The following is a 26,927-nucleotide window of genomic DNA, read 5'->3' as shown; positions in this document are numbered from 1 at the left end:
GTGGGGGCACTGAAACCAGTTCACAAAAAAACAAAAAAACCACCTGGCATGGGCTACATCTTCCTGGAGGAAGGAGAGCTTTCTAATTCACACAAAAGACAGTATAGACCTTTAGGTGGTCCTAGGGATCCTCCATCCTCTTCCTGGAAGCTCAACTGTCATCTTAATCCACCAAGACATACTTCTTTGGAACATAACAGGATTCTTGGTTATACAGTAAAATGAGGAAAATTCCCCAAAACATTAGGCCATTAAGTTTCTAGAGAAATCAGTCTGTGGCTATGCTTCCTCTTTGATATGGAAAACAAAAACATCCCCCTCCCCAAAACAAACCAAAAAGCCAAACCAACTAATTACCCTTCAAGGTCATCATTTTTCTATTCTCAGTAAATCTCAGTACAGTCGAAAAGGCATTAATTTAGTTCTAATAGCCTTCATCTGAGGGCAATACCTGGCTATATGATTGTAGGCATTGACCTAAGCCTTATTTCTCTGTAAAATAGAGATAATGCAGTTATCTCACAGGGCCACGAATTAATAATGGATATAAAAAATGTTTCATAACATTTCATAAATGAAGCATTGTCTAGCCATAAGAAATCAGTTTTAAATTCTATTTTAGTAGGAATATTTATTTGACTAAAAGTCTTATTAAGAGTTCCATTTTACAAATTCTTTATGAACTGTAACAGTTGCAAAACTTAGAATATATTTAGGAATGAACCACCATAATTGTAAAAGTGTACATTCATAGAAATGGCTGAGATAGCCTGGTTAGTGACCCGATACGCTGCAAACGAGCAGAAATCCAGTATCTCCAAAGGAAATAAAGGGATTAAAAAATTGGGGGGAAGTCCGAATTCCAGTGTGAGGGTACTCAGGAGGGAGTTCAAAAGACTTGACCAGACTTCTGATCTAAAGACATTTTGGACTCTCTGTCTGGGTCTCTGGACAAGGCAACATCTGTTCAGGGAAGACAATGACACATTGGTTTTAAGAGACAAACGCAAAGGAGAGAACCAGGAACCGTAACAGAAAATCATTATGATAGAAAACGCTAGTGGCACAAGAAAGAGAGGAAGAAAAGGCAATTGGAGTTTAATGTTCTATTCTATAAAAAGTCCTATCTCCTCACATATGAATTTTTTTTTCCTCAGGCTTGTAGTCACTGACAGTAACTATTGTATTTTCATTTCTTTTTATTTATTTTTTATTGAGATAGAATTGATTCTATTTTTCAAGGGACAAAATGAGATTTCACCTTGGTATCTAGGACACGAGGAAAATACAGTTGCTCTGAAAAAGTTAAAGGTTAAATGCAACACAGCAGAAGGAAGGTTAGCAAAATCATCATAAGGAAATGAAAAACTTCCCAAGTCTGCAGAACTCAGTAACCAGAGAGCATGTATTTACAAAATGAAAAAAAGGAGTCAGGCAGAGAAGGGGTGGTCAGATGCTAAAGATTAGAAAAAGTAGTCTCTAGGCAACTGGGTCTGGGCAGGTAGAGCCCTGGCCCATAGAGCATTCTAGTCTATGGCAAAATTGTAACAGAGATAAATACACCATGTCTTATGAACCTGGTTTCAAGTAGTATCCATTTTAAATGGTGATTTTAAGAGTTTGCCATTGGTCAGCTTCTTTTCTCATCTTATATTCTTTCCATTATCAGTATATGTGCTGCCAAATTGAATATTCTAATCTTACATTCTTTTCCAAGGTGTTCTCACTTTGTCAAGAGAGCAAGAAGAGAGGGACAGGTACACAAGCCTTCAAGGCTAAAAGGCAGATCCCAGGCAGAGAACGGCTTGCCAGCTTTTCTCTAGAGTGCATCCTCCCCCGTGTCCCCTGAACACGCACAAGCTCTGTGTCCGTGAATCCACTTTTCACAATTTTCAAAGAAAAATCTAAAGGAGATTATCTGGTTAGTTAGAATCGAATGTTAAGATCAGTTTTCATTTCTATCAAAACTTTCCTCAGTCTTGGAATAAATGCTCACACTTAAGGGAATTTTCTTCAGTGAAGTCTAACACAATCCACTTACCTTCTTGTATATGGAAGCCATGATGGTTGTCCGTACGTTTACACCCAACATGAAGCACATTTGAAAGTAGCTCTGAAGGCAGAGAGACTGGATGAGGGCCACAACAAAGAAGAGGACCGAATAGAAATACCCAGTCCACACATACATGTCTGGGTCATTTGCAAAGGAGATCAGCAACCTGCCAAATCAAAACCAAATAAATGAGCCCATCAGGTCTCCAAGGATTCTTCACATTCCTCATGCACAGCCAGCTTCAAAAGTGACCAGAATTGTCCAATGCTGTTGGAAGACCTAGACTTCACAGTTGCATCAGGGCTCTTGCTTTTGCTTGGAGGGCTAGCAGCAAGAGATTAGAGATGATGACCCATGGCTGTGAGCAGGGATAATGAAAGAAACGCTCTTTAGACCTGGTGCTGCATGCAATGCTTTGGCCCAGTCTTCCCCTACTTACCAGGGGGTAGTAGGACATGGATCCAATGTGAGTTCGAACTTCCCCTAAAGGAGAATTCATCCTATAGATTCCAGCAGACTACAAAGTCTTGTCATGATTAAACTAAACCTCCCACCAAAGGCTGTGGCTGTAGAGATGGGGTTATAGACACTAGGTATAAGGCTCTGTTGGATTATGCTGCCCACCTCTTGGGCATGCCTCCTCCCAGGTCACTTCTGTTTAACAAGAGTCTCTAACAAGAACCTGGCTTCCTAGGAGGGGAGGGATGTAGGAAAGAGGGAAGCCAAAAGACCTAGTATTTTAGATCTTTAGAACAGCCCTGTGCTTTTCGTGAACTCAACACTGGAAGGTGGAGGAATATTATGAGCATTTTAAACAATGGGAATTTAATAAACTCCTGCCTGCATATCCAAGGGGCAAGCAGGGAGGGGAGTGGCAGAGGAGGCCCTGAAGGACTAGCCAAGGTCCAGGACTCACTTCAGCAGCTGAGGATTCAGGAACGTGAGAAGGTCATACACCAGCTTCAGTAGGAATGATTTCAAGAGTATGACATAGAAAGTTTTGAAGAGACTCTTGACCAACCAGGACTTGGGAAACTTTTCTGTGGTCTCAGACTTCTTTTTTTTCTTTTTAACTTCTTCCTAGGTATAAAACCAAACAACAGTGCTTACACAGTCACGTAGTGTAAACTTTTTGTCTCACACTGCATGACTCCAGTGTTAATCCTCTGAATCCCATTGCTTTCTTTGCACAGATTTTGGTCTTCTCACTGCCTGCCACTGTGCACCATTCCAGCTGCCGTCACTGGTTTCCCTCCCCATTCCAATACTCTTGATCTATCTTGGGTGAGAAAACCAGGCCACTAAGCTGGTAAAAATGCCATGTTAAAAAATAAATAAAAAATAAAAAACAAAGACCAGACTCTAAGTAGGGGGCCTGCCAGGAAGGGTATGAACATGAGAATTTTTAAGACTTTTTGTTTTTTCTTGCTTGTGGTTGTTGTAGGATGTTATGGGTTGAATTATGTTCCCTCAAAAAATATGCTGTAACTCTAACCACCAGTACCTCAGAATGTGCCTTTATTTGGAAATGGGGCCTTTGCTGATGTAATCAAGTGAGGCTGAAGTTCTTAGGGTGGGCCCTACTCCAGTAGGACTGGTGTCTTTGTAAGAGAAGAGACTCAGACCCAGAGAGAAGATGGTAGTGTGATGACAGAGGTACAGATTGGAGTGATGCATCCATAAACCAAAGAACAGCAAAACTAGAACGTAGAAGAAGGAAGGAAAGTTTCTCCCCTATGGGTTTTGTAAGGAGCGTGGCCCTGCTGCTACTTTTATGTGGGGCTTCTGGCTTCCTCTGTGAAATAGTAAGTTTGTTTTAAGCCATGCAGTTTGAGGTACCATGTTGGGGTAGCCCTGAGAATCTAATACATGGGACATTACTGCTCACTCACCAGCTTCTTCCTCTTCCTGTGATTTGGCCTCTTCATTCTATTCATCAAGCCCCAAATTCAGTTTCTCAGCCTCAGTTTCCAGGTTTTTCTACCAGTGACTTCCTCTTATAATTTTGTCACTGAGATCTCATCTGATCAGTCTCTTGCCTGGCCATCTGCCCCAGGCTCCCTCCCAGCTTCTCCTCTTGCCCCTCAACCATCTATCCTCCCGGCAGCAGCCCAGATGCATTTTTAAAATATAAATCTGATCACATTACTTTTCTGTTCAAAACCTTCCATTAAACCCAGACTCCTTACCATGGTCCACAAGGGTCTACACGGCACAGGCCCTGCCTGCTGCCCTGAGTTCATCTCACCCCCTACTCAGCCTCTTTCTCCAGGCCCCGGACCTTCTTGCAGTTCTCCATACAAACTGAACGTGTTCCCCTCAGCCTCACACTCATGCTCCATTGGTCTGGATTATACCTCCTTCTGATGGTCCCACAGGTGGACTTTTCTCAGACTTTGGGTCTCTGCTCAAGTGTCACCTCCTCTGAAAAGTCTCTCCTACCATCCTAAAGTTACTTCATGCAAAACATGAACATGTTTTATTTATTCTTAATATCATTTGTTACTCTCAGAGAGTAACATGTATTGGCTTATTATTTATTTTCCAGCTCTATAAAGAGGACTCCTTCAGGCTATTCCTTGTACCCAGTGCCCAGAATATTCTCTGACAATTGATACTTGGTACTTGAGTGAATAAATAAGTGAATTAACTGCTAATGCTAAAGCCCACCAAATTGCAAATTCTGGCAATGCTAAGGTATTGGGTTTTTTCTATTTTTAAAGACATAGAAAATTTCAAATATGCCCAAAAGGAGAAAGAATAGCACATTTTACTGAAATGTACCCATCACAAAGGTATTACTAATGTTATGAATACTACACATAATATAAAATGCACTGCAATGTATAAAGTGCTATCAAAATGTCAGGACAGAATCACTAGGACACTGATATTGTCTTGCCTGAAACACAGAGAACTTTCACACAGACATCATGGGAAAGTTACCAGAACAAGGATATCTTGGCTTTGACTCTGATTCTTGTTCAAGTCATGCAGCCTTTCTCCAGACTTCCCCTGGGTGTTCCTCTGTTGCTGTTTCTGGAGGGTCTTTCTGGCCTTCTGCAGCTCTTCTACCATATATTTTTCAAACTTGCTGACCAGTGCCTTGGTTGTAATCTGTTCATCAACATCCCACACATCTTCCAGTGTCAGAGGTTGCTTGTAGCCTTTCATAACAATGCTGGAACCAGAGTGACCCACAGGCTGAGACCCTACAGGCTGGGTCAGGGCAGTGCCCTTGCTGCTTCTGTTAAAACCAGCCCCCACCCCCAACCCGCAGTTCTGAGATGGAGGGACAGAGGATGGGAGGAGGCCCACTACTCCATCTCCTGGCCCTTCAAACTTGACAGAGTTGTAGGAAGGGCAGGAAACGGATGGGACAGATGATGGAATGTAGAATCAGACAAGAAGGGAAGAGGAGCAGCACTACTGAATTAAAAGCCAGAAGGGCATCACCTCCTCCTCCTCCAACTTCCTCAAACACTGGCTGCCTCTCTGGCATCTCCCTGAGGGGCCTTCACAATGCCTTTCAGGAACCAAGCAGCCCTGGAAGCCTCCTCTGTGCTATCTCTCTACATCAGGGCCCATCAACCTAGTATTTGAGAATATGGATACAAAATATATTACATCTTTATTTTCACTAAGCTTCTCACTGAAAATTAGTTTTTCTTTATAACATGAATGGTGGCAACCAAACAGTTGTAAACAAGAGTGCCTGTTCCTTTGACACTGAGAGACATCACAGTGTTTTCATGGTGTGTGTACACTCATTGCTACTTGGAGATTGTGGTCATTGTTCACCTCATCACTAGATCTTGTTATTTAACACATTCATAAAGAAGCACTTGTGTTATTTTATCACAAGTTTTTAAAAATATTTAACTGATCATATTTCAATATATTTGGTTTCCTTTGTAATCCTGTACCTTTTTCTTTATGTGTTGAAAACATTATATCTGAGAAGGCATCCCTAGACATTACCAGCCTGCACAGGGGCCCATGGAACTACAAAGGCCAAGAATGCTGGCCGCAGATCCTTTGATAATAGCCCAGGCCAGCTAGTTCATCCCTTACCCTCCAGATCGTGCCACACTGCCTGCCACCAAATGTCCCTTTTCTTGTCGTTCTGCCTCTTTTTTTTTTCTAACATCCTTCCTTTTCTCTATTGAACCACCAGGCCACCATAAGCAAATCCCCCTCCATCGTCTCCTCCACATGCCACTCTGAAATAAATAGATCTATTAAGTCAACATTCTCGGACTCTAAGTAGAGGAGAAATGGAGGCCTCAGGAAGCATTTTTTTTTAATTTTATTTATTTATGATAGGCACACAGTGAGAGAGAGAGAAGCAGAGACATAGGCAGAGGGAGAAGCAGGCTCCATGCACCGGGAGCCCGACATGGGATTCGATCCCAGGTCTCCAGGATCGCGCCCCGGGCCAAAGGCAGGCGCCAAACCGCTGCGCCACCCAGGGATCCCGAGGAAGCATTTTTTAAATTAAGATTTCCAGGGATGCCTGGGTGGTTCAGTTGCTGAAGTGTCTCCCTTTGGTTCAGGTCATGATCTCGGGGTCCTGGGATTGAGTCTTGCATCATGCTTCCTGCTCAGTGAGGAGTCTGCTTCTCCTTCTCCCCCTCCGCCCCTTCCCCCTGCTCATGCTGTCTCTCTCTCAAAATATTTTTAAAAATTAAATTAAATGAAGATTTACATCATTTTCAGAAGAATGAGGGGTAGGGATATGGATAGCCCACACCAGGCATTTCCTACCTGTCATACCAACTAAACGTAATGCTACTCAGAAATGAGGCCGTGAATGATGGATTCTGCAAGACACACACACACACACAAATCGAAAAGTAAATAAATTTGAAACAGGAACTTTGTGGGACTAAAATCAGAATGTGTATAATTCATGTGTATAATTATATTTTATATATTTCTGATTTTTCTAGATATGTTATGCTAAAAAGTAGACATAATACTGAGGTATATTGGACAACAAATGTTTATCTGGAGACCCTAAAGTCACCAGTAAAAATCCAATTTTCTGCATAGATACATGAATGAATTGTCTATGCTGAGGATTGGTGGGCCAGCGTAAAAGTATTTCCATACTCATAAAAGAGTATTTCCCTATGCTAGCCACTTTCTGTTTCTTTAAGCCACAGATGGTCTACATGGCTATATTCCAGGCTTGTAGGAACTCCATGAGGCCTTAGCATCTCAAAGTTACATGTGTCAAGGCAATGTCCAGTTAAATAATACATGAGGTGGGCATATTTAGAGTCTCACATTTGAGGAGGCATCTTTTTCTGAAAATGCTGATAGGATCAGGACCAGGATCTGTAGTGCATAGCCGATGAAGAACAGGCAGGAGTAAGCCAAGTTAGAATTGCTGTCCTATGGGGAAGAAAAAAACAAAAACAAAAAAATAGAGAAAATGAGCCTTTTTCTAAATTAAGTCTAAATGGCCTAGGTAGGTCAATGCTTGTGATTAAAGCCTATCATAAAATCCCCTAAACATAATTATCCCAGAGTTCAACTGACTCCGTGTCACTTACTCTTAGAAGTTGCTCAACAATACCTCCTCATGTCACTCTCTCTTTCCTCCTTACCTTTAAGAGTGTCCGGATCAGAGTCTGAAATTGGAAACTACCACAGAGTATTGAGAGAATCCAGAATAGGGACAGGAACCAAGAATCCTTCTGTACACACCATCGCCTGCTGTATTGGATCAGCAAAACCAGGAGCTAGAGAGAAAGTCACATCAAGTTCCAAAAAATATCATTACTAACCAAGGACAAGAGGCAAGAAAAATGCCAGAGAGACAGAAGAATGGTGGGTTGATTAGTTATATCAAGCTCCTTTAGAAGGCTGGCCAAGCAGACAATACAAATGCCAAATTGTAGACATCCTCAATCTAATATACAATCTAATTTCTGATACAATCTAATTTCTTCTTTTAGGATATCCATTTTCCCTGGGACCCTCTTCCCCACCCCATCTCTATTCACTACACTTGGGTGGGGAGTTAGCCAAGAACATAGTAGGTCACCTTTTGCGTTTAATGGAGTTACCCTGGGAGCCAGAAAAGTCTTTTCAAGACCCAAGGGAATTAATTTCAGGTACTATAGCAGTCCCCCTGGGAGGTAATTTCTGTTGGACAGGTCCAAGTTGTCTATATGATTTTCTAATAATATCAAACTAAGCAATAGAACTTGCCTTGTAACATCTCACTTAAATATAACTAAATGTTGGTTTCCTAGACCCAGTGATACTTAGAAAATTATTTTACATCAATAAACTTGACTTTCATGTGTATAATTATATTTTATATATTATTTTAACTTTCCAAGTACTGTTTACTTTACTGAAGTCTGGAGGCAGGGAAAGGGTGTATAAATGTTTGGCACACCAAGCCTAGGAGTGCATGTTGACAATGGTGACACACAGAGCTAGGGTGCTGAGGGCCAGCAGGCCTGGCCTGTCACCATTGCTCGGCCAGCTGTGCTGTCCAGCTGCCCAGGGAACAGAGGTGGATGAAGGTCTCCATAACGGAGGCCTCATGGACGTTAAAGAACATCAGTAGGAATATTGCTGGCTGAGAAGTACAGTATAGGTTGTAGCATGTTATCATCCAGACCTGGGCATATGAGATGATGTAATGAACCAGGCTGATGTTGGTTTCCAGGCTCTTTTGGATGTACTTCCAGTCAAACTCAATGCCCTGGGCTCCAACTCAGAGGGGATGCAGTGGGATATAATGAGCTTGGCGGTGGCCCAGCCCAAGGCAGAACCATGATCTTATACTCTCCTTTGCGCACATTCCAGGACCTGACAAGGTTTAGGCCTACCAGAACTGCCGCATCCATGCTGACCTTCATAACACCCCAAGAAAGTCAAAAATGCTGCCTTCCCAGGTAGGAAAAAAAGTGGTCAGGAACAGCATCTTGCACAGCTGCATGAAGAGGTAGGTGACCCTGGCCTGTGCACCTTTCTAGAAGGCATTGTACTCAGACAGGGCCCTGTGTTTGTAGGTGATGAAGTAGGGGAAGTAGGCCAGGGTGAAGTCATTCCCAAAGTGGAATAGGGTCACGGCGCCAACCTCCTGGGCCCACCAGAGTGCAGGTCTCTGTCTCAGCTGGCCTGGCACCCATTCATGTGTAATATTAGATGGAAATATAGGAGGGTGTAAGATATATATCTTATAGTCTTATATATATCTTGTCTTTTATAGTCATCAAAGCTAGTAATTACACTAGGGAGAAAGATGTAGAAGTTAGTGTTCAAAAGAATATACAAAACTAAAATTTGATTAAACCTCATGACAACCACTACTACATTACAACTTTGCCTCATCACAAGACCCTCAAAAAAGGTATATAAACTTAGTTTTATTTGAAAAGAGTACATTTTAACTAGATAACTATGAGTAGGAAGATGATACACAGGGCAGGAGTGGGGTAGGCCTTACCCATGTGCCCAGGTAAAGGCTTGGATTGGTGTATCTAATGGCAGGGACTGTGGCTTCTCCAGAGTCTTCTGTGATTACAAGGCCCAGCTCTATGGCTGCTAGAATAAGAAGAAACCCAACAAGCACCTGAGAAGGAAAAAGATCATGGTTAAGAGAATATCATGCTTTAGAATAGAATGGTCTTGATAATAGAAAATACGAATGGTATGAAGGGATTCAGAGGACACAAATGCTTCTGGCATCAACAAATACATGTAGTTTAACCAATGGAATGAAGTTCAATGTATACTAGGATAGGTTTTTGAGGAATGCTGAATGAGTATATTTAAAATATGTTCACAAAGTTATATACAGTAACATGTCTATTTTAAAAGTAAGTGACATGAACAGACAATTCATAAATATGCTCAACAAATGCAAAACATCAGTTGCGTTAGTACTTCTAGAAATACAAAGTGGGCACCTGGGTGGCTCAGTTGGTTAAGTGTCTGCCTTCAATTCAAGTCATGATCTCAGGGTCCTGGTCCTCTCTCTGTGTCTCCCTTTCCCCTTTCCTCCTGCCCCACACCCCTGCTTATGCTCTATCTTAGAAAGAAAGAAAGAAAGAAAGAAAGAAAGAAAGAAAGAAAGAAAGAAAAGAAAGAAATGCAAAGTAAAACAATAGTACGCCATTTTTATATATAAAAGAAAAATATGTTATACTCAGTGCTGGCAAGGGTGCAGGGACATGAACTTTAACACACTTTTGATGAGAATATAAATTGGCAAAAAGCTTCCTAAGCTATAAAAATTTTCAAAATTTTTATAGGTTTCAAAAGCCTTAACTGCTCATATTCTTTGATATAGTAATTCCACTCCTAGGAAGCTAATTCTAAGGGAACTCTGAATTTCAGGAAATACTTCTACACAGAATTTTTTTTTTTAATTTGTTCATGAGAGAGAGGCAGAGAAATAGGCAGAGGGAAAAGCAGGCTTTGTGCAGGGAGCCCAATGCGGGACTCAATCTCAGGACCCGGGGATTGTGACCTGAGCCAAAGGCAGACACTCCACCATTGAGCCACCCAAGTGCCCTGATTATGCACAGAATGTTAACTAGAGTCTCCATTTTAGTAGTTAAAGTATTTATAAAACCTAAAATAACCCAAAGAAGTGGTGGAGAGGTTTGTTGGGAGGAATTAATGTTGCAAGAGTTAATAAAATAAGTTATGATATCCTCCTGTGATGAGCTATTATGTAGCTGTCAGAAGGTAGAGGAGGGTCAGTAATGTATCCTCCAGGCTGTGAAGGTGCTTTCACATGGAAAAATGAAGCAAATCATTCTATACCATTTACATGGTTTTATTCAGTCAACTTATCCACAGCGGTAATCAGGTAGGTGGACAGATGGACAACAGAGGGCATATGCAGCTATTCTCCACCCTAAATTCCCCCATCCATTTCCCACAGCCATCCAGACCTTAATCTCCAGCTTTTATAGAGTGAGGGGCATGTTGGTGAGGTCATATGAGAGTTATCTAAAGTGATACCATCTGTGCACTAGAAGGGCCTTCTATTAGTTACCTAAAGTGTCCAGAGGGGAGAACAAATGAAGGGCCAAAGATGGAATCAGTGTTGTCAGCACTGCTACACTCCATCCCCAACATTTTATGGCCTGCACAATCTTTACACACCATTCACAATGAGCCGAGAGCCAGATAGCAGGAGGGACTTGCATTCCTATACCAGAGCAGCTATACAGACAGCAACACATGATCCCCCAGACCTGGTAAAGAGGTCCTTTCCTCAGACCCCACAGATGAAGCAACTGTGAACTTCAACGTTAAGAGGTAGCCCATGACAGGTAAACATTTCCTGATACAACAGGAAGGAACATCTGCAAAACCCATAAGAAATGCTTTATGGGCAACAGACATGGCAAATCTTATTTTGGCAATAACACAGTAGCTGTCCAGCCCCATGAGCCAATACCACCCCTGGCTTTTCATCATTCCTTATTCTGGAGAGATAGGAGTAATAATCACTCTATCTTCTTCCTGTTGAAAAGGAGCATAGATCAGGATTTGAAGAATGAAACAGCCTTGTGTCCAATTAAACATATTCCCTAGTAGTAAGTTGAGCTCCCATCCTTCATAGAGCTACTATTTTGGAACTTTCATGGGTCTTCTTAGCATCTTATTCTACATTTCACATCGAAATCCTTTAGGTCAGTTCAGTTACACAGTGAGTGGTGTCATTTCAGGAGGTGGTCCTGCATGTGTGTTTTAAAATCAGGTGCACAGTGTGCAAGCAATCAGGTAGAGAATTAGCCAGCTATACTAGGAAACGAGAAGAATTCAGAATCCAGGCTAGTTTTGTAGGTAAACTGCAAACCGAGACAATTATTCAGAATTAATCCAAGGACAGTTAATCAGAACTAGAATCTAATAGCCCTAAAAGTATGTTACTGAAACATTTCTTTCCTAAAGTCACCCTCAAAGGCAGCAAGACTTATTTAGAAAATAAGCCCAGTTTTAACAAATTTGGCCTATTTACATAAGTGCGGCAAGAATAGTGGTGGGCTATTTAAGTTCTTTTAAATTTGGTTTGCTGGAACTATTTTTTTTTTAAGATGTTATGTATTCGTTTGAGAGATAGAAGGGAGAGCAGGAGGGAATAAGAGAGAGAATCTGAAGCAGACTCCACACTGAGTGCAGACCTCAACTTGGCACTCGCTCCATAACCATGAGCTCATGGCCCGAACTGAAACCAATGGTTAGGTGTTTAAACCGACCAAGCCACCCAGGTGCTTCTGCTGGAACTTCTCACAAGGAATTTCAGATTGTGCCTTTAACAGCCTTTCAAGGCCCAGAGCCAAGTCAAATACTTGCTATTAACTCCTTTGCAATGCCTATAGATTTGGGTTACTTCCTCTCTTCCTGAGGCCCCTAAAACATCGTGAACCTGCCAGGAAGTGACCTCTTTACTTACCTGGTAAGGCTCCCAGAACCCCTATATGGAAGGTACCAGGCTGATTTTTCCCCCTAACAGTCATTCATTGGCTCCCTAGAGTCAATCTTAGTTCCTTCAAGCTGTCTGGTCACACCTAAGTCTATGCAGATCTCTCTTAAATATGCACTCAAGACCTTGGTAATACAACCAATGATTCCAATGCTGTCATGTTACAAGGAAAACATTCTTACTAAACTTCTATAAATAACTATAATTGATATCCCTTATGACAGTTTCTTCTAGTTTCACTTAAGTCAGCCACCATAGCAACTTCTATAGCATTGGGTTGGTTAATCACAGGGGCAAGGACAGACGCTAAAGTCCTATACTGTGCCCTCAGGGGTCTTTTAGTCTCCCAGTATCCCACAGTGGTAACACCCAAGCTGCCACCCTCTGTGGCCCTTTTGCTTAAAGTGGCTCCTTAGCTCCACTAATTTAGTTGCAGAATATTCTCTCATAGTCACTTTCTGACTAGTGGCAATTTCTTCTTGGTCATCCCCAGTACATTGTTTTCTTTGTTTTTTGTTTTTATGACTACTATATGGACAATTCAGAAAAAACAAAAACCCCTTTGAAGTGATGGAAATGAAACCTAGTAACTCACTGAAATGGATGGATAGACTTGCATTTAAAAGCTTGTGGGGGGATGCTCAGAGATTGAGCGTCTGCCTTCGGCTCAGGGCGTGATCCCAGGATCCAGGATCAAGTCCCACATCGGGCTCCTTGAGAGGAGCTTACCTGCCTATTTCTCTGCCTCTCTCTGTGAGTCTCTCATGAATAAATAAATAAATCTTAAAAAAAAAAAAAGCTTATAGAAAACTTAGGGTGCCTGGGTGGCTCAGTCGGTTAAGCATTCAGACTCCTGATTTTGGCTTAGCTCATGATCTCAGGGTCCTGAGATCAAGCCACATATCATCTCTGTGCTGAGTGTGGAGTCTGCTTAAGAGTCTCTCTCCCCCTCTTTTTGCGTGTGCCCCTCCCCCTCCTCAAAAAAAAAGTTTATGGTAAAAACTTACCCCAGAGATCCCAAGTTTTAGGGGACCAATTTTCTTAAGATAGAATAGTTCTTACTTTAGTGCATGCTAATCTGTGCCCATGCACCTTTGCCATCTTAATTTCTAAACGTTCCTTCTTACTCTGAATTCTTCCAGACATAATGTCTGTATTTGAGGCACATGTGGCTCATTCACCTTTTTCCAAAGCCAATGCTTCTCTGGTCTGTTCCAATTCTCTCATTTGGAATTCCCATTCCACGGCCTATTGTAAGGCACAGATCAATGGCCAAGCTACCATGGGGATAGCTCATTCACTTTCTCCACTTCCTTGTCCCCACCTTTGCAAATAGGATAGCTGGCACTCCCTGAGGCATTTTCCTCACCACTGAGGATAGGATAGTTAACACTCCCTAGGTTGCTTGGGCAACCCCGTACTTACACACTGGTCCAAGTTGCTCAAAAACCTGGCCAAAGCCCCCCATGTGTAGATAGCTGGCCAACCTGGGCTTTCCCCCACCAACAACGGGCTCTCCCCTGGCACAGCCCCTTTACCACTGAGCCACCCAGACGTCCTTTTTTATATCATCTTAAGTGAAAAGCATAGGCTGCAAAATTGTATATGCAAAGAGTTTAATTATGTTTTTAAAATACGCATAAAAGGGACCCCTGGGTGGCTCAGCGGTTTAGCGCCTGCCTTTGGCCCAGGGCGCGATCCTGGAGTCCTGCGATCGAATCCTGCATCAGGCTCCCGGCATGGAGCCTGCTTCTCCCTCTGCCTGTGTCTCTGCCTCTCTCTCTTTCTATGTCTATCATGAATAAATAAATAAAATCTTAAAAAAATAAAATATGCATAGAAAAAGGCACCAGTTTCCAGTTCAAGATACCAGATTTAGTATACTTGTTTATCTCCCATCCCTCTCCACCTCATTGAACTGCTGGTAAAGAGGTAACCAAGTAATAAATCCATAATAGCACTGAGAATATGAACGGAGAAGGGCAAGCTCAGTAGACTGGGAAAGTTTTAGAAGACAAAGAGTAAGCATGTCAATAGTGACAGGGAAAAAGAGTAGAGAAAACCATGGCCCAAAACCCAGAAGGAAAGGCATCAGGGAAAGGGGAGCCTGAAATAGACATTACTGGTTGCTGTGTTTGTATCACCCGTCTGTCCCAGACTCACCTTCCAACCTCGTCCCTTCAAGACTAGAGTGGTAACAGTTGACTGCTAAGCCAGATCCCCTTGTAAATACAACCTTCTCACATTATCCTATTTGGCCTCAGCTGTTTCCTGTTGTGACCCTGATAGGTAGAGTTGCCTATTCAAAGCCAGTCTCTTCTTGCTAACAGAACCCCTCTCTTCTTTTGTAAATTATCTACCCTACTCAGCTCAGCCATATGCTCAGGTGGGAGCTGGACCCATCTCCAACCCCATGAGGTGGATTAAAACCAATCATGATAGTTCCATTCTCCTGGCCTGTAACTGCTTTGGCCATGGGCATGCAACACAATTCTGGCCAAAGAAAACTGGGGGACAGCTTATGGGGACTGGTTTTGGGGGACTCTGGAAAAGGCTTTCCTCACTGATCAAAGTAATACATAGATCCAGAGTATATAAAGAATTCTTTACAAGTCAACAATAAAAAAACCACAAGTAACTCAAAAAATAGGCAAAGAGTTTACTTATAGTGTTTTTCCTAAGAAGGTACACGAACGGTGAAAATGCATATGAGAAGATGCTCAATGTCATTAATCAAAACCATAGTAAGAGACCACTTCACACCTCCTAGGATAGCTATAACTGAAAAGATGAACAATAACAAGTATTGGTGAGGATGAGTATTAGAGCCCTCAGACACTGCTGGTGGGAATGTTAAAGGGGATAGCCACTTTGGAAAACATTTTGTGAGTCCCTCAAAATAGCAAACATAGAGCTACCATGTGACTTAACAATTCTACCCATTGGTATATAAGAAAAATGAAAATCTACACTCAACCCAAATACACACAATATATTGTGTTAAATATACAATGATGTGTTATTTAGCAATAAAAAAGAATGAAATGTTGATATATATTATCACATTGGATGAACCTTGAATACATAATGCTAATGAAAGAAGCCAGACAGAAAAGGCTTCCTATTGTATGACTGCATTTATATATAAAATACTCAGACTTAGCATAAGTAGAGACAGAAAGCAGATTTGGAGTTTCCAGGGGACATGGAGAGGAAGATATGGGGAGTGACTGTTTAATGAATATAAAGTGGGATGATGGGAAGTCCTAGAACTAGATGGTGGTGACAGTTGCACAACATTGTGAATGTATTTAATGCTACTGCATCCTATACTTTAAATTGGTTAAAATGGTAAATTTCATGTTTTGTGTATTTTACAATAGTGATAATAAAAAAGAAGTGAAGTACTGATTCATGCTATAACATGTATAGAACTTGAAGACAGGGTACCCAGGGGACTAGTTGATTAAGTGTCTGCCTTTGGCTCAGGTCATGATCTCACAGTTTTGAGATCTAGGCCAGCATCAGACTCCTTGCTCAGCAGGGAGTCTCTTTCTCCCTCTCCCTCTGCCCTGCCTCTGCTTGTTCCCTCATCCAAATAAATAAAAATCTTTTTTTAAAATGAGGAAAACTTGAAAACATTTTGCTACGTTAAATAAGTCAGGTGCTGAAGCGTACATAGTGTATAATCCCATTATATGAAATGTTCTGAATAGGCAAACCCATAGACAGAAAGTAGATTAGTAGTTGCTAGGGGTTGGGAGAGAAGGTTGAAAGAGGAAGGGAATGGGTTGTTACTGCTTAATAGGTACTGGGTTTCTTTTTGGAGTAAGGAAGCTATTCCAGAATTAGAGGTGATGGTCACACATTTCTATGAGTCTACTAAAGACCACTGAAATGTACACTTTAAACAGGTGTGTTTTATGGTATGCAGACTATGTATCAATAGGGCTATTTTGTAGGTAATACCTTGGAGCATCTGATCTCTTTATCTGCCTCTCACTGACTTGAGAGTGTGATAACTGGAGCTGCTGCAGCCAACCCGCAATCATGTGCTAACTTGATAACTGGCTTGACAGGCTGAGCTGATCAGAAGGAAGATGAAAATAATCAGCTATCTGCTGAGGTTGTTGAGCTTCTAAAATTATAAGTCCTGGAACTGCACCACCTCTGGTCTTCTTGTTATGTAAGATAATAAATTCCTTATTGTTTAGGTTAACAGGTGGGACTTGCAGGTAAGATCTTTAATATAAATCTATTTTTTTTGTAGTCAGCCCCAACTGAGAGTAAGACTGGGAAAAAGGACAGAAATCAAGAGTCTTAATTGAAGTTCTGTGTATAGAACTGGTACAGTTATGGCGGTCACTTCTTTGTTTCCCCCACTTCCAACCCATCAACACAAACCCACTGACAACTCTATTTGCCACCACCACCCCCAATCAGGCTAAAACAGAAGTAGTCTCTAAAGAAACTGAATGCCTTTCCTGAGGAAGAATAAGAAGATGGTGTGTGTCTTGGTGCCCCAGAGTAAACTAGTCTTCATTCGGTATGAAGTATAGCATGGGCTACTGATCTTGGGAGAAGACAGTAGGCCCACACAGTTGTCCACGACTCGGAGCTCAGAGGCAGTCCTCTCCTCAAGAAGAGGCCAGCTGGAGGAGTTGACTTACATAAGGGCAAAGGTGTCTTCTCCAGCCACATATATTCATTAACTTAGTCCTTTGCTCAGAAATGCAAAAAGAACACAAGTAACAAGAAAATTGAGAAAAACCAACACTAGTGAAGAAGATAGCCAAGATAATTAAAGAGAACAACTGATTCTGGGATAAAACAAACAAGTTATTGGGATCCCTGGGTGGCGCAGCGGTTTGGCGCCTGCCTTTGGCCCAGGGCGCGATCCTGGAGACCCGGGATCGAATCCCACGTCGGGCTCCCGGTGCATGGAGCCTGCTTCTCCCTCTGCCTGTGTCTCTGCCTCTCTCTCTCTCTCTCTCTGTGACTATCATAAATAAATAAAAAAATTAAAAAAAAAAACAAGTTATTAAATGAAGAGAAGATACTTTTCAATTATTTTAAAATTAATGTCCTAAGAGAGATTTGAGAAGACATTGCAACCATTAGTAGGTTGATATTAATTTTAAAAATGTATATTCAGAAATTAAGAATAATTCTTAGAAATCAAACCCATGATTGTCAAAATAAAGGATCTTTAGGATGACTAAAAGAAAAAAATTGGGGATTATCTCAGACATAGGCAAAAAGAAATTTAAAAGAAAGAGAGAAGTTGAGAATGAAAATCAATTCAGTGTCCAAAATCCACCTAAAAGAAGTTCTGAAGAGATGGAATTTCAAAATTGGAGGAAAGGAAGTAAAAGGAGTAAATATGAAAATTTCTCAGAGATAAGAAAGACATGAGTCTTTAAGTTGAAAGTGTCCAACGCATTGAATGAGAAAAGACCCATGTAAACAGACTCTCATGAAATTTCAGGACATCAGGAATAAAGAGGATAAAACCTTTACTAAGATAACTCAGTAGCACAGGATGTTGGGGAGCACTATAGCAACATCCTCAGAATTAAAAAAGTTGTTTTTGAAGTTAGCATTCCATATCTAGATGAACATTTTCAGAAAGCAAGGACTTTGAGACTTTATTTACTGTTGCTCTCTCTAAAAAAGATCCAAGAAATGTGGGGGCCCTTAATCTCTCATTTTACACAAAGGGGCATCAAGATGTAGAGCCTAAAATCTATGGCAGATAATTTTTAGGAATAAGGGTAACCAACAGAAGAACTGAAAACAACCATATAAAATTAAAAGATTGAGAGAAAGAGAAGAAAAGGAAGCTGAAGGTTGGGCCAATGAACTGAATTTCTTGTTTTTCACAGAGGACAGAAAAACATCTTTTTGAAGGTGATAGTTTGAGAAATATAGGTATGAACATATTATTTGCAGAAGTGAGATAACCATCAAAATAATTTTAAATGAAGGTGTCTGGAGAGTGGTACTGGGAAGTAGAAGGGTTAGAAAGAGACTTTTACTTTTCATTTTGTGTTTCTTTGTTCAATTGTTTTTTTTTTTTTTTTAAGAAAGTGACAGGAAGCATACCAAAATGTTAATAGGAGTATATCAGAGTGATAACAATGATCAATGGATTTGTTTCCTATTTCCCTAGAGTTTCCAAACTTTCTATAATACCCGTGCATTAGTTTCATAATTAGAATGCACACAGAATCAGAATGCATAATAAAAATGCACACACTTTTATTAAATAGGATCAGGGAAATATATGTTGTTTAATGGTTACCAAGTCCTTAAATAATAGCCTTTGTCCTTGATTGCTGGTTTATTGGAGGAGCTTCAAGTGGACATGGAATTTACTAAACTTCTTAGAGAAACATAATCTCGTTGATATTAAAAAAGAAAGGAGAGTGGTTTGGCCATATTTAATAACTCTCCATCTCTGCAAGGTCCTCTTTTTCCCAGAGCTTTACAAATGATAGGCACTCAGTTGAATCTTCTATCCATTATGGAGTGTCTATTTCTATCACTTTCCTAACAGATAAGTGTCTAACTTCAGCATCAATATTTTCAGGGAATATGGCCCCAGCAGTCTATTCTATTTTCAGAAAGTTAACATTATTAGAAATCCTTCAATATATTTAGCCAAAGTGAGTTTCCCTGGAATAACCTCCATCCATTTAATCTTGATCCTGCTTTCTGAAGCTTTTTAGAACAAACCTGGCAATTTTCTATATTATATTTTGCAATCACTTAAAGATGGTTTCGTGTTTCACTGGCTCAACACCAAGTCTATTTTTGCTGCACATCTTGCTCTGACCTCAGCACTTCCACAGTCTCCAGAATCAAATTCCTCCTTCATTTCTCTGGGATTGAATATGAGCTCATTCATTCACTCATTCATTCATTTTGTAATTCAATTTTTGAATTGAATTGTAATTCAATTGTAATTCAAATTGTAATTCAATTTTACTGTACATCAGCTCCTTTCAGTAAGGATGCACCTTTAAACAAACAAACTTGTAGAATCTCTCACCTTGGTCACCTTAGTTCAGATAATTTTAGTTCAGGAAAGTCAGAGAGAAACAGCCCAAAAGCAGGTAGAAGAGGAAGTAAAATCAAGTTGAGGAATGAGCCAAGAAGAAAGTTCTCATAGAAGAAGTAAAGCTTTACTGTGTGAAGAGTTTTATTTCAGACTGTTTCAGAGACACCAATACTGTTTCAGAGAGACCAATACTGTTTCAGAGAGACCAATTATTTTGAAATTTTTAACAGACAACTAATTTGTGCTTGTTACTCTCAGGTTAGTGAGTAAAAAATAATGTACAAATTATTAATGGAGCTCCTGAGACTATGAATGAGGATGAGTGGATTATTAGCTACAGAAAAAAAAAAACAATACATTGATTTTCTTTTTCTCTATAGAGATTTGCATTTGTAAAAGCTAGACAAAATGTGTTATACAAAATGTTATAGAATAGAATAGAACATACAAAATGTTATACCCACATAATAGAATATAATTCAGCCATAAACAGGGAATGAAGTACTGATTCATGCTACAATATGGATGAACCTTGAAAATCTTATGCTAAGTGAAAGAAGCCAACCATAAAAGATCACATATTATTATATGATTTTATTTATATGAAATGTCTAAAATAGGGAAACAATAGAGATAGTAAGCAGGTTAGTGGTTGCTTACGGCTAAGGAGGGTGGGAAGATAGATTTCTTTTTGTCATAAAATTGATTGTGGTAAGACACCTGGGTGGCTCAATGGTTGAACATCTGCCTTCAGCTCAGGTCATGATCCTGGGGTCCTGGATGGAGCCACCCCCCACCCCCCACCTGCATCGGGTTTCCAGCAGAGAGCCTGCTTCTCCCTCTGCCTATGTTTCTGCCTCTGTTTCTGTGTCTCTCATGAGTAAATAAATAAAATCTTAAAAAACTAATAAAATTGATGTGGTGATGGTTGTCATATCAATATGCTAAAAAATAATTGCATTTAAATGGGTGGATTTTGTCTCCAAAGGCAAAGGAAACAAAGGAAAAATGAACTATTGGAACTTCATCAAGATAAAAAGCTTTTGCACAACTAAGGAAAACCAAAAGACAAACACACACACACACACACACACACAAAACAAACAACAACAACAACAACAAAACCCAAAAGACAACATACAGAGTGGGAGAAGATACTTGCAAATGTCTTATTAGATAAATAGTTTGTATCCACAATCTATAAAGAACTTAACAAACTAATACCTCAAAAATAAATAATCCAGTTAAGAAATGGGCAGAAGACATGAACAGGCATTTCTCCAAAGAAGACATACAAATGACCAATAAACACATGAAAAAATACTCATATCATTTGGCATCAGGAAAATACAAATCAAAATCACAATGAGATACCACCTCACACCAGTGAGAATGGCTAAAATGAACAAGTTAGGAAACAACAAACGTTGAGGAGAATGAGGAGAAAGGGGAACCCTCTTACACTGGTGGTAGGAATGCAAGCTGGTATAGCTACTCTGGAAAACAGTATGTAGGTTCCTCAAAAAGTTAAAAATAGAGCTACCCTATGACCCAGCAATCGCACTACTAGGTATTTACTCAAAAGATACAAACATAATGATCCAAAGGGTACCTGCACCCCAATGTTTATAGCAGCAATATCCCCAATAGCCATACTATGGAAAGAGCCCAAATGTCCATTGACAGATGAATGGAAAAAGAAGATGTGGTGTATATATACAATGGAATATTACCCAGCTATCAAAAAAATGAAATCTTACCATTTGCAATGATGTGGATGGAGCTAGAGGATATTATGTTAAACAAAATAAGTCAGTCAGAGAAAGGAAATTATCATATGACTTCACTCATATGTGGAGTTTAAGAAATAAAACAGAGGATCATAAAGGAAGGGAGGGAAAAATAAAATAAGATGAAATCAGAGAGGAGACAAAACATAATAGACTCTAAACTATAGGAAACAAACTGAGAGTTGCTGGAGGCGAGGGGGTTTGGGGGATGGTAACTGGTTGATGGGCATTAAGGAGGGCACATGATGTAATGAGCAGTGGATATTATATACAACTTATGAATCACTGAAATCTACCTCTGAAACTAATAATACACTAAAAGTTAATTAATTGGGTTTAAATAAAATTAAATTAAAAAATAAATGGGTGAATTGTATGGTATGTGAATTATAACTCAATAAAGCTGTTTTTAAAAGGTTAGAAGTTTTAATAGTTAATTAATAACTATAATTAGGATAGGATACTGATTTACTCATTACCCAGCCTTCTCTTGGAAGTCTCCCCAAATGGAAGTTGACTGATTCTAACAAAATGCTCTGACTCATTCCCAAGGGTATTAAAGCATGTTGTTCAATGTTCAGAATCTAACACATTCTTGACTCAACCCCTACTTTGAGTGCATTTAATATTAACATTCAGCAAATTTGTACTGAGTTTTAAGCCTGTGCTTGGCACTTGGATCAGCAAAGAAGACAATGACCCTGTCCCTACTCTTAGGGATTGTTCTTTCCAGAGTCCAACAAAACTTACTACCAGTCCCTGTCTTGGAGCAGCAGTGAAAATCTCATTTCATTTGGCCAAGTTCCTTCCTTCCTTTTAGATTCTAGGTCACCTGAGGTTGTTGGTATGCGTGCTTATAGAACACCAAATCTAATTGGTCTTTTAAAAACCCTGTTTAAAGACCAGGACAGACAGGGAAAAACAACCAACCAACCACCACCAACAACAACAACCAAAACTCATGAAAAAGGAGAAGGTGGAGGTGGCTTTTCAAACTCAGTTGAATGTCTCCGTTCTCACAAGATGCTTTCTGCATTAATCAGTGCGACTGGCTGACAGGCTCCTCCCCTAGTTCCTTCTGGGTTCTCTCCTGCAGCTCATGTCCTTTCCACATTTCCCTATTCAGACATGTCCCCCGACCTTACTCTACTGTGAGTGACTGTTCAGACTCATGGAAGACTTTGGGAAAATGGAAGCCTTATTTCAGACCCTAGTTATGAGATATGAAAGATGGCTGGAATGCCTGAATAGAACAAAGAAAATGATGCATTTTATTTTTACCTCATTGTATGAATTATAGTCTCCATATGAATTATAGTCTCCTAGAATAGTTTGAAGACAGGTCATCCAGGATTTGCTTCTTAAATATTAAAAAGACTATAACTATTTGGCTACTCATCATCAGTGTCTAAAGAGTCTGATATCAATAATTTAAGAGTCACTATCCTTATGCAAAAATTAAAGTCACTTCAACTCAGAAATATGGCAAGGGGCCAGTGAGCACCTGTCTCAGGAAAGCTGGTTAAAGATAGGGAAGAAGAGGGTGCCTGGGTGGCTCAATCAGTTAAGCATCTGCCTTCAGCCTAGGTCATGATCCCAGAGTCCCAGGATGGAGCCCATGTTGGGCTCCCTCCTCAGCGGGAAGTCTGCTTCTCCCTCTCCCTCTGCTTCTCCCCCCTGCTTGTGCTCTCTCTCACTCAGTCTCTCAAACAAATAAATAAATCTTAAAAAAAATAAAGATAGGGATGAAGACTCTTTAATCACCAAAAAATGTCTGTATTGTGTATCTCTATTGTGTACCAAGTAATTAGTTAGAAAGTAGTGGAGTTCCTGTTACCTGCTTAGCAAGGTAGAGTTTGGTTATAGAAGATCTCTTGATCTTGGTCCTATACACATGAAGAAGCTGCCAAGGGGCCAGGAGCCAAAGGAAACCCAAGGGAATCCACACCAGAACAGTTTGCTCAAAACAAAGTGGCAGGTCCGCTTCTGGGCTATCCAAGAATGAAGAGTTCTGGGGGAATCAAAACAAAATATATTCATTTTTTGAAGACAGAAAACCAGCACAAGCACTCTTGCTTCCTGTTATCTCTATTTCCACCCCTGTTCCCAAACAACTTTAACTCTATTCTCTGTCCATATCCGGCCTGCCCCTTCCCTAACTGCATTTTCCCACTTATCTCCATTGATATAAATTCAACATTTAATGACAGTGACTTTTCTGGCTGATCTAACCTTTAGAAACTTTTCTTTCTGTAATTCTAAGTAAATTTCTCCACCAGCTATTCTAGGTAAACTTTACCACTGCATTTGCCAAGTTGTGGGAAGAAGAGGAATGGACTCTTTTTCAATTCAAATAGTTCCCTTGGATATAGAAACTTGTTCTCATTTTTGCTTTTAGCACTAACTCAACTCCCTGACAGTTGTTCAAACAGGCAGGCAACACAGGCGTTAGTCACACTATGGCATTTCACCTCCTTCGGGCTAGGGGGCTTACAGAGATTGGAGCCTGAGGGGATCTTGGGTGTAGGCGCTGTTCTGGCGCTAGTGGATGACCTATTCCCGGCATATTTGGACTTGTCCTTACATTCTGCAATAGATAGGATGTCTTATGAAGTGAAGGTGGGAGTACTAGTTCTTATTTCTGAGTCTTGTGAAGGTAGATTTTTCTCTCCTGATAAATACTTTTTAGTTGTCTTTGCATAGTTGTTCACACAAACTCTTTAAAGGAAACATTGTGGTGCCCTGACCAAGATGATCTGTCAGATACTCAGATTCTCTCAGAGAGAATTCCCAAAAGATGGTCTGGTAAGATCCTGGGGCCATTAATTCCCACCCTCCTGTGCTGTAGGCATCCTAGCCTTGAGGTCCTGGGGACCCAGGTTCTTTCTAAGATGTGAATGCTAACCACCTGCTCTGCTATCTCATCCCTACTCTTCTTATCTCTCCATAAAGTTATCTAACTTTAGAATTCAGAAGAATTACCTGAGGTATTTAAACTATTATAACACGCCCTCCACATGATTCTGATGCTGTGCTAGACATGTACAGACCACACTTTCACAGCATCACTAAATCCTAGGTTCCTTCTTATGTTCTATTCCACTAAGCCATTTGGTACTGTTGCTCACCCTGACTTGAACTTCTCTGCTCAACTGATTCAAAAATGGTCTCAGTGCTCATGATGCCCAAATCTGCATCCTGACCTCAACTTCCACTCCATACCACTAATTGCCAGTTCCTCTAGAACATATCATTATCATTTCAATATCCCAGCATTTACCTCTACAAAACTCAACCTTGGGTCTTCTCTTCTTCCTCCCACTCCATAAACTCCACAATAACTTTCCCTCCTAACATTGTTGAAATCGGAAGGCTTTTCCCTATTTCTCTTTAGAGAAGACAATTTACAGCTAGCTAGTCTGAGAAAGAGTCTGGGACACAATAAGTATATGTTAGAGAATACATATGTTACCTTTTCCACATAGAATATCCTCTGGAGACATTATAATGTATCTTTTCTTAACCGTCCCCCCAAACCTAAAAAAAAAAAACCAACCCAAAACAAAAAACTCTGAGCTTTATACCATCTGCACATCTAACATTTCTGGTTCTTATTGGTTGCCACCAAGGTTAATCTATTAGCTCTGAGTCTGTGAAGAATCAACAGTGAATATAAGTATTATTTCTCACCCAAAACGTAGAGTTGCAGAATTCCTCCAGCATGATTCCTGGAGCACTTCTGAAATGAAGACTCTTCTGTGACTCTGCCGTGTTTTATTTACTCTTTTCCTCAGAGAAGGTGGACTGCAAGTAGCAGTGAGTTATCTCCCATTCTGATGTTCTGACGTTCCAAATGAGACCTTTCATCCTAACAGTTTACTCATTAACCTTCCTCAGATATTTATTTACCTTGTTCTAGTGGATAGACATGTGACTAGGAATGAGGAGCCCCAAGGGCAGGTAGACTCACCATTTCCCAAGGACCAGAAGCCTTTGTAGATATGATAGTGTCTAAAAGGAACCACTGAAAAATGTCAGCAGAGCTGATGGACAACTCAGGAGCAGAGGAGCCTTTTCTTCTCCTGAAGACATATGACCTAAAAAGGGAAGCATCAATGGAGGGGCAAGTACCCTTAAACACGCAGTTTCACTTCTGTTTTAAGGCCTTAGAACTTATAGGAATGTGAAATATATCCTACTCCTCTGGATTTAAATTAAGACCATAGAACTGAAGGGCACCTAGGTGGTGCAGTCAGGCATCTGACTTCTGATTTGGCTCAGGTCCTGATCTTAGGGTCGTGGGTTTCAGCCCCTCATCAGGTCCATGGTCAGCATGGAGTCTGCTTGAGATTCTCTCTTTCTCCCTCTGCCCTTCCCACTCACGCTCTCTTGCTTTCTAAAATAAATAAATAAATCCTTTTTTTTTTTAAAGACCATAGAACTTAAAATATAGTTAAAAGTAGTATAAACTTTATTTCAAAAAGTCAGGTTATAAAACAGCATATCTAGCATGAACCTATGTATATGTATAATTTATGTGACAAAACATTAGCCTTAGCTGTTAGGATTGTGGGTGAATTTTCTTTTTGCTTTTCTGTATCTTTTTATTTTTCCATAATTATTAGGTATTATGTGATAATATTTTAAAGTAATTTTTTGTATTGTGGTATAAAATGCATGACATAAATTTTACCATTTTTACATGTATACAGTTTAGAAGTGTTAAGTATATTCACATTGTTGTGCAACCAATCTCCAGAACTTTTTCATCTTGCCCAACTGAAACTCTATGCCCATTAGAACAACAACTCCCCATTACTCCCTCCCCTAGTAAAGCAAATGCTCTTTTAAAATCAGGTCACTCTAGGGGATCCCTGGGTGGCTCAGTGGTTTGGTGCCTGCCTTTGGCCCAGGGTGTGATCCTGGAGCCCTGGGATCGAGTCCCACGTCGGGCTCCCGGCATGGAGCCTGCTTCTCCCTCCCTCTGCCTCTCTCTCTATGTTTATCATAAATAAATAAATCTTTAAAAAAATAAATAAATAAAATCAGGTCACTCTAACAACAGCCACACATTTTTGCCAATGTATTAAAGTGCAAATGCCATCATTTGGGGGGTCGTGTGAAACCATTTTGGTCACTAACACAAAAAAACACTTCTTTGTTCTATGGGTATATACAGACTATACCTACAGAGAGTAATTAACACAACAGTAATGTACACTTCAATGTGTATGTACATACATACATATATATTTAATGTGTACTTTAATGCCTGGCCTAAAGTTAACTATACCTTCGGTTACCTTAAACTCAAAAATGATAATAACATTTACCACTAGTACTAGCAGATATGTTGTGAATTATTGACATCTGAAAGATGTATAACTTTTATTAGGATACTCATTCCCCACTGAGCAGGGAGCCCAAAGAGGGACTCGATCCCAGGACCCTGAGATCATGACCTGAGCTGAAGGCAGACACTTAACTGACTGAGCCACCCAGGTACCCCTCTGAAATTGTTTTCACGGATGATCCAGCTGGCCTACTCAA

General features: G+C 40.3%; 1 protein-coding gene and 1 pseudogene across 2 annotated transcripts in view; both read right to left on the bottom strand.

Moving 5' to 3' along the window:
- Window positions 1–25,253, bottom strand: part of ABCC2 (ATP binding cassette subfamily C member 2) — a 63,247-nt gene extending 37,994 nt beyond the window's left edge. Inside the window, exons 1-9 of one of the 2 annotated variants that reach the window (XM_025991919.2) lie at window positions 25,068–25,253; window positions 23,215–23,388; window positions 9,528–9,653; window positions 7,669–7,803; window positions 7,346–7,453; window positions 6,821–6,876; window positions 5,000–5,234; window positions 2,970–3,133; window positions 2,042–2,219 (exon numbers count right to left, since the gene is read on the bottom strand). In XM_025991919.2, coding sequence (XP_025847704.1) covers window positions 2,042–2,219; window positions 2,970–3,133; window positions 5,000–5,234; window positions 6,821–6,876; window positions 7,346–7,453; window positions 7,669–7,803; window positions 9,528–9,653; window positions 23,215–23,388; window positions 25,068–25,100 — 1,209 coding nt within the window. In that variant the 5' untranslated portion in view covers window positions 25,101–25,253. The remainder of the gene's footprint in view (window positions 1–2,041; window positions 2,220–2,969; window positions 3,134–4,999; window positions 5,235–6,820; window positions 6,877–7,345; window positions 7,454–7,668; window positions 7,804–9,527; window positions 9,654–23,214; window positions 23,389–25,067) is intronic. The other variant, XM_072739753.1, reaches the window with a different exon arrangement.
- On the bottom strand, window positions 8,474–9,255 carry LOC112917004 (BOS complex subunit TMEM147-like; annotated as a pseudogene).
- Window positions 25,254–26,927: the final 1,674 nt, after the last annotated feature.

Source organism: Vulpes vulpes, chromosome 15 (genome assembly GCF_048418805.1).
Source record: "Vulpes vulpes isolate BD-2025 chromosome 15, VulVul3, whole genome shotgun sequence".
Classification (NCBI taxonomy): domain Eukaryota; kingdom Metazoa; phylum Chordata; class Mammalia; order Carnivora; family Canidae; genus Vulpes; species Vulpes vulpes.
Note: the sequence above shows the minus strand (reverse complement) of the source record. Positions and strands in the feature narration are given on the sequence as shown.